The sequence below is a fragment of the Coregonus lavaretus genome (assembly GCF_964263955.1).
Source record: "Coregonus lavaretus genome assembly, chromosome: 7".
Lineage (NCBI taxonomy): Eukaryota > Metazoa > Chordata > Actinopteri > Salmoniformes > Salmonidae > Coregonus > Coregonus lavaretus.
Window position 1 is genome coordinate 22,157,454 of NC_139994.1, and position 7,987 is coordinate 22,165,440.

General features: G+C 42.8%; 1 protein-coding gene across 1 annotated transcript; it reads right to left on the reverse strand.

Moving 5' to 3' along the window:
- Positions 1 to 2,007: 2,007 nt before the first annotated feature.
- Positions 2,008 to 6,138, reverse strand: LOC311132052 (thioredoxin-interacting protein-like). Its single transcript, XM_084165220.1, has 6 exons — positions 5,658 to 6,138; positions 5,011 to 5,086; positions 4,758 to 4,905; positions 3,961 to 4,320; positions 3,391 to 3,693; positions 2,008 to 3,268 (listed from the first exon to the last, which is right to left on the reverse strand). Exons 1-6 carry the CDS (start codon positions 5,911 to 5,913, stop codon positions 3,221 to 3,223), a joined length of 1,191 nt encoding a protein of 396 aa, XP_084021346.1. The 5' UTR covers positions 5,914 to 6,138; the 3' UTR covers positions 2,008 to 3,220.
- Between the last annotated feature and the right edge of the window lie 1,849 nt (positions 6,139 to 7,987).

Consider the following 7,987-nt stretch of genomic DNA (forward strand, 5'->3'; position numbering starts at 1 on the left):
TTTTGACATTTTCACTTAGGGGTGTACTCACTTTTGTTGCCAGCGGTTTAGACATTAATGGCTGTGTATTGAGTTATTTTGAGGTGACAGCAAATTTACACTGTTATACAAGCTGTACACTCACTACTTTACATTGTAGCAAAGTGTCATTTCTTCAGTGTTGTCACATGAAAAGATATACTCAAATATTTACAAAAACGTGAGGGGTGTACTCACTTTTGTGAGATACTGTATAACTCACATTTCTATGTGAATTTGGTCGGGTTGCCCAAAAAGTTTCATATTCCAGCTTTAACTGTAAATACTACAGTATATTACAGTATACTACAGTGCATACTACAGTAAAGTCCGCAAAAATACTACAGTGAATACTTTAGTATTTATACCATATACTATAGTATTTTTTAATGTGGGTATCTGTTATCTGCTGTTTGATATTTCTTCCACAGCCACTACATTAGCCATACCCACTCATCAAGTTCAGAATATACAAGTAATGGTGACTCAACGGGGTAGAACAACCTCAAGGGAAACAGTCATTAACCGATATGCGTGGGTGGGTTTCAACCATTTCTGTTTGCCATCTGCTACTCCTTTGGTCAACCATTAACTTTGGGAATGTTTCCAGAAGTTTTTTGTTTTTATCTGTCCTATGCCACCCTCATCCTTTGACCATAGGGAAGTTGTATGCACCTGTACATGCAACTGCCCACCCGTGACATATGGCCATACCAAACAGTTTGCCCATGTACATTAGTAGTGCAGATGTTGGCGGAAATGGCAATGGAAAAGCATGGCATGGTACGAGGATGGACACTTCTACTACTAACGTAGCTAGTCCGTGTGACCTTACAGAGCTGTGTGAGGCCATGTGTCCACAAACGTGAGAGGAGCCTGAATGGAAACGAGGGATGCGCCCAGGAAACAAACTTGTCAAGGTCTCCCCAGGTCATGTGACCGTTGACCCTATGCTGTCTGAAGAGTCAGGCCTTGCGGATCTCAACTTAGGATCAACCCTATATGTTCAGACAGAAAGTGAAAATGAAGCATAGGCTTTAGAGGTTAAGTCAGAGAAGAGAGGAGGTGTAGCTGCTGGAGAGAAGATAAGCGACGGTCCTTATCGCTCAACCCACAGGAGTAGCACTCAGGCACGTCAGCACCGAAATGCAGAGCAGAACATGCTTCTGAAAAATTCCCCGTGCATGCTTCTTGGGCCCTCAGTCTTGACTGCATCCATCACTGACCAGACAAGGGCTCGAACAATTAAGGAGTCTTCTCCAAACTCCATCTATGCCGGTCTCCCGCAGTCAAGCATTAAAAGGCCAAATTACCAAAATAGTCTGGCCACAGGCTTGTAGGATAACCATTGCATTCAGGTAATATAAGCAAAATGACATGACTTTGGATTCCCACACTAGATAGACAAAACTGAGAAAACCATCTAATTTGGGACATAGTTCAATAATTGAGGTGAAGGGGTAAAAACCTGGGGACAGGTGTTCTTTTGATCTCCCTCTATTTACAAAACATAACTGGGATCACTAGACATGGAGGTAACTTGACAGTAAGGATAAAAGGACAAGCTTCCCAAAGACCATGAGAAAGAGGTCACAAACCCAATAGTGTATACACCATGCATAGCACTGCTAAACTAGGCCTGCATTCGCTCCACTCATTTGAAACAGTGAGTATTTGTTTGTCTTGACCCATTTCATGAAGGGAATGTTTCCAAAGAATTGTGTTTATACTTCTTCAGTTGGTAGGGCAGGGGAAGTTTACGGGCAAGGCAGAGATTAATTCCAATCGTGGATTTGGACAATGCACCATTTAGAGGCCATTTCCGATTTAGCCGCCATATGCAGCATTTACTGTGAATGTGGTCTCTGCGAACGTGGTAACATTGCCTTTAAAACGTGCATTGCAGACAAAGCGCAATCAGATTGAATCCCGGTCCAAGTATATTTGCTCTTATCGTGGTTGTACCACAAATAAGGAAGAAACAAATGATTAATTTCAACTTTTTATTAATAGAAAACTAATCCATAGGGTCTCATACAAAAATATACTTTTAATTTATGATATGCACAAAATATAAAAGATGCATTGCATACGTGTTCTCACAGATCAGTCTTACAGTCATTCAGTTGAGGAAGAACAATAAAATTGAGCACCAGCTTAAGCATCCCACAGTGAAATGCTGTCTAGGAGAAACACCAAATATATTGACAATATTATTCTCACATAAGGTATATTTGTCAATGTCTCAGAGCATGTGGGAGTAGTTCAGCCTAAATACACCCCAGTTTGGCTTAGTGATTCAGCCCTCATTTGGAATACATGTGAGGCGATGCCACAATATATTGAAGTTTTGTTTTGGACACTTCAACATAACAATTTTTTTTTTTTTTTAAACACGGAGAAACTAACTATTCTAAACCAGGAGATCTCCTGTAGGCAGTTCTAGACAATATGCATCCATAAGAAAGTGCTATACCATAGAATGAACACATTTTTCAAAAACACTGGTACAGAAGAATATATGGACTTGATATGCTTGATTGTCCCTTGATACCTTGGGAATATATATATATATATATATATATATATATATATATATATATATATATATATATATATATATATATATATTCAACATGCCGCAATTCTCAAAAGCAACAAATATTCTCTTAACATCTGTCTGACAATGTCCCTAACAAAATTGCTTACTTTCATTTTAGAAATAAACAAAATATGGTTCCTCAGATGAAATCCCAAATTTTCATGAAATACAGGAATTATATGAATTGACTATACACCATGAAGGACGGACACCCAACAAGCAAAGAGCTTATTCATAATCAGTTTGGGACTTAAGAACAAGTGCTTGGCCCCAGTGGGAAACTCATGGACAAGACATCGCAAACCACGAGGTCTGTGTCACAGTCAGGTGCAGAAACCGGAACAGCAACAGTCCAGGAGGAAACAGAATAAGATCAGCTTAGGTGGTGCACCAAAGATTGCCGACAGCGCCGGCACAAGAACACTTCAACCTCTTGCCCGTCACAGCCTCTCCCTTTCTCGATGCAGGGCCAGCGCCGATATCCGCCACCACATCACTTCCCAAAGTCCGTCCAACACTTCTCCATAAGTAGTTTGGATGTTCTGCTCAAGTGAGCTAAGTGGCGAAAGTGGCCCAGAGTTCTGGAAGCGCCGAGGTAGTTCAGCAGACCTGCAGCATATGAGCGTTGCCATTTAACTCCTCATCAACCTGAAACAAGAGAGACGCTTGGTTTAGATCACCTGCTCATCAATTAATTCACACTTCAACTAGTACCATCATGGAGATATCTTATCACTTAATCACTCTGCATTTATTTTTTAGACACTCACCTCAGAGTAGGCAGGCAGGGGTGGGAACTGGAACGCTGGGGAGTGCATGAAGATGGGGCTGTCATCGCCATCGTAGTCATTCAGCAGAGGCGTGAGGGGCTGGTCCAGGCGGCAGTCACGGGTGATGTCGCAGTAGCTGGGGGGAGCAGAAGGCATGCGCAGGGACACCCAGCTGGCTGAGGCGTTGCTGACAGAGCCGTCTGTGCTGCTCACGCTGTTGGTGCGGCTTCCAAGCCCGGCTGTGCCGATGACCAGCGGCAGCTCCAGGATCAACTTTTCGCTGCCTGGGATGTGCATGTAGATCTGGAGGAGAGGGGATAACGTTAGAAACCAGACTTGCCGAGTGGCCATTTCAAAAGGCTGCATGTCTAACTAGTGCGGTCACTTGGCTATCCTCTTATCTAACTGAAGGACTGGCGGATTTAGAGTAATGACCATAGTATTACAAGCATGTGTATGATGCATTAGTTTGACAGTTAATAAATACACTTAATTTCCCCAACGGCTGCTTACCACCAAAACCATTAGCACTATGCTATTATGCTAGTTGGAGGGACTCAAGATGCTCACCATGAGGGCGTACTCTACACGGATTATGTTGCAGCCCAGCATGGAGGGCTTGATCTTGGGCACCCGGATGGTCTTGCCCTGCCAGGCATCACACATGCCGGAGATGATGTGGTTGCCACGCACAGAGGAGAGCTTCTGTCGGAAGACCTTGGTCCTACCATTGGCCTGGTAGGTGTGCTTGGAGATGATGGCTGCCTTTGGCACCACAATGCGTGAGCAGGTGTTCTCAAACTTGGCACTGATGCAGATGTCTTCACCCTCACAGAACCCCTTGCGGTCAATCTTGGCGTTCAGGGACACCTGGCCATCGGGAATGAACATGCAGGTGACCTTCTTCTCCTTCATGCCACCTGTAGGAGCCTGAAGAGAGGGTGAGAAAAAGATAGCATGGTTTCACAGGGGCTCACTTTAACATAAATGTTTAACCATGTTAGAGAGCTCTAATTCAATATCTATTTTCCTTCATGTCCACATAAATGCAAAGTTAACTTAATAATTTGAAGACGTCTAGGACCTATGACCTGAATAGCATGCGGTCAAATCTGTCCATGCTTTAAGGCTTTACAAGGAAGGCAGCTGAGCAGGATGTGACACAGGTTCCCGGGGCATGTCACATGACTGTAATCCCACATTTGAATTTATAGCTCAAGGGAAAAGTCTGATACAGACTGCTCACTCTGAATGCTTTCAGAATGTCATATGTTATGTATCAGAAATACTATTAAATATTTGTTCCTTTCAGACTTCAAGTTTCTACTTTTGCAGTTCAGGCTTTGTGATAAATGAGATGAACTCACCAGCAGATCTGGTGTGTTCACATCCAGGGGCTCCTCCACCTCAAAGTGCTTCTGGCACTCCAGGGCAGGCTGAGCAGGCCTCTCCATAAAGGCCTTGACATAGTATTGGACATAGCCAAACTTGCCCTTGTAGGAAGACACAATCTGCCTGTGGGGAAACAAAAAGGAAAAGATAAGACAGAGCCACAGACCCAGAGAGGAAGTTCTCTTGTATGGACTCAATAAAAGCATACAGGCCAATGCATAGACTTACCCTTGCTGGGGGAGCTCAAATCCAAACATGTACTCGTACTTGTTGCCAGGTCTAAGGATAACAGATCCATCATGATCTGAAAATGAAAAGAAAGTGATTTAATAAAAAGGTGATTTATCTTGCCAATTCCATTAATCAGGCAAAAGGCTGCTTTATTTTATTTTTACTTTGGACTATCAGCTATGTTAACTTCCTGCCAAGCCAAGCCGTGGAGGTTTGCCAAGGACACCATGCCACCCTCAGCCAAGTATGGTGAAACATAGATACTAAATGCTTGACACCTCATAAGGGGATTCCCTGTATCGACTGACCATGCACTGCTCAGTTACTGCTGTCAGAAGGTTTTTTATTGGCCAGTCAATCATTCTGTGAAATTCAACTCTAAATCAATGACTCCTCATAAGTAGGGGACACTAAATCTAAAGAACAACCCATATAACTGCTAGGTAAACTAACCTAATCCTTCACATTAATCTGTAACTCGATCCTTACAGTGACCTTCACATTTGAAATGCGTGTTACAATTGATCTTTGAGTCACTATCATCATCAACAGCAGCACCAGCTAAATGGGCATCCATTTGGCTAAACTTTAAAATAAATTCTTTATCATATTGATTGCAGGGGATAATTCAATGAGGATCTTACCAGCTGGCTGGTCATCAAGTTGAACAACCTCTTCGTATCTCAAGTACTCATTCTCCTGTCGACATTTCTGCTTTCCTTTGGCATATTCCACTTTTGCGCATCCAACTCCGAGCACTCTCATAGCCGAGACTTTCGTCACCTCCGCTACTTCCACCACAATCCTCCCGGCTACTTTGTCTCCACTGCAGTAGAAAGCCTTGCTAGGATCGCTGAAAATAACCTCGAAGGTCTTCACTCTCTTTGACATAACAACCATGTTCGCTATTGAATAGATATCCAAGTCGAAGAAGATTTGAAATGCAAGAAGTTCAGAGCTATTCCAATTCGAAGTTGATGTTTTGTTGTTCAATAAGACAGTCAAAGTCAATATGATTGACTGAGTGGGTTTCAGAGTTCTACGACCCCGAACCAGCGCAAAATGCTTGCTTTAGTGTATGACTATCATCAGGTATAACCTACTCTCATGTTAACTTTATGATCTATAAACGAAGAAGGCGCAGCTTTTATATGAGGAGACCAGCCAGTGATTCACCAGCGTTGTTGATCGCTTCAGCTGAGCACGTGGAAGCAGAATGCAAGTTATGGCTCAGCGCATGCACATCACTCTCATTGGTTGAAAACGATGTTTGTGTCGTCTTTAACCAATCACCACCCGGGAACTGCGCGTGGACACCTCGTGGCTGAGAAGATAGCGCGAGTGCTCAGCAGCTGTAACGGATAAGGGGGTTTCGGAGGAGTGGCTAGACTAGCTGCTTGTCTGGAGAAATAAATTACCGTTCCAAGCCCAGGACAGGAAGGAGAGCTCTCAAATCTATAATGTGATTTAGTATAGTCTATTTTACAGCCCCATAGATATACATTTTCCCTCCTGGTAGTGGATAAATGAGTGTTATGGCTCTACAAACTATGTCAGATGTATTGGGGAAACAATTTGACAGAGTTGTTGGAGGTCAAGCTTGCTTTGGTATATTTCAACATAGGCTTGCCCATGCCTTCAGTATGCTTTCAAGGAAGCACACTGTGATTAGGTTAATCAAAATTATCAAAAATAACTACATACATTTTCCTCAGGATTGTTATTCCATGAAACCCACTTAGAAAAAGTAGCCAGCACTGCATTTTAACGAGATTTATGTGGGGTGATGTCCACTGCTATTATCAAACCAATATCCACAATTACATATTGATAACTGACATATGGACTCTAAAGTTCTCAGCATAGGCAGGGACGGATTAAGAAATCATAGGCCCCGGGGCTTTGTTTTTTTCATGCAATTCTACGTAATTTACATGACAGAAGACATTACATTTACATTTACATTTTAGTCATTTAGCAGACGCTCTTATCCAGAGCGACTTACAGTTAGTGAGTGCATACATTATTATTATTATTTTTCATACCCCCCGTGGGAAACGAACCCACAGCCCTGGCGTTGCAAACGCCATGCTCTACCAACTGAGCTACATCCCTGCCGGGCATTCCCTCCCCTACCCTGGACGACGCTGGGCCAATTGTGCGCCGCCCCATGGGTCTCCCGGTCGCGGCCGGCTACGACAGAGCCTGGATTCGAACCAGGATCTCTAGTGGCACAGCTAGCACTGCGATGCAGTGCCTTAGACCACTGAATATTTTTGAACACCACACAAATTACCTAAATGAGTGACTACTCTGACAAACTGAGATCAATTGGTCTTGAATTCAAACAAACAATAGCCCAGGCCAATGAAGCGACACACAGATTGTACAATATTAGGAGGAAATAAATATACTGAGTATACTAAACATTAGGGACACCTTCCTAATATTGAGTTGAGCACCCCCTCCCCCTCCCCCCTTTTGCCATAAGTACAGCCTCAATTCGTCAGAGCATGGACAGTGACTCTACAAGGTGTCGAAGCGCTCGACAGGGATTCTGGCCCATGTTGACTCCAATGCTTCCCAAAGCCTCTATTTACATGTTACTTATGAGTGCATTTCACACTACTTTTGGATGATAATTGGATTGTAAGGCTCGTATGAATGGCCTGCTTAATATAATGTTTGTGTCATCATCGCAAATCAGCTGCATTATACTTAAAAAACATTTCAACTTCAACCAGTAAAATGGCTCTTTGGCTAGTACAGCCTATATCAATGACCGTTAGCATTTTAGCTAACAACCTCTGCATCCAAAATAGTTATTTTGCAAAGATCACAACCAAATATAATCTCAGCGACTGTTCAAGCAATAATCAAAACATCATTGTAAGCGTATGAGAACCCCAAAAAGTTATTTTGTTTAGAAGTTTAAAAAAAACGTAAATCTAGGCAATGTTGGATGGGGGCAAAT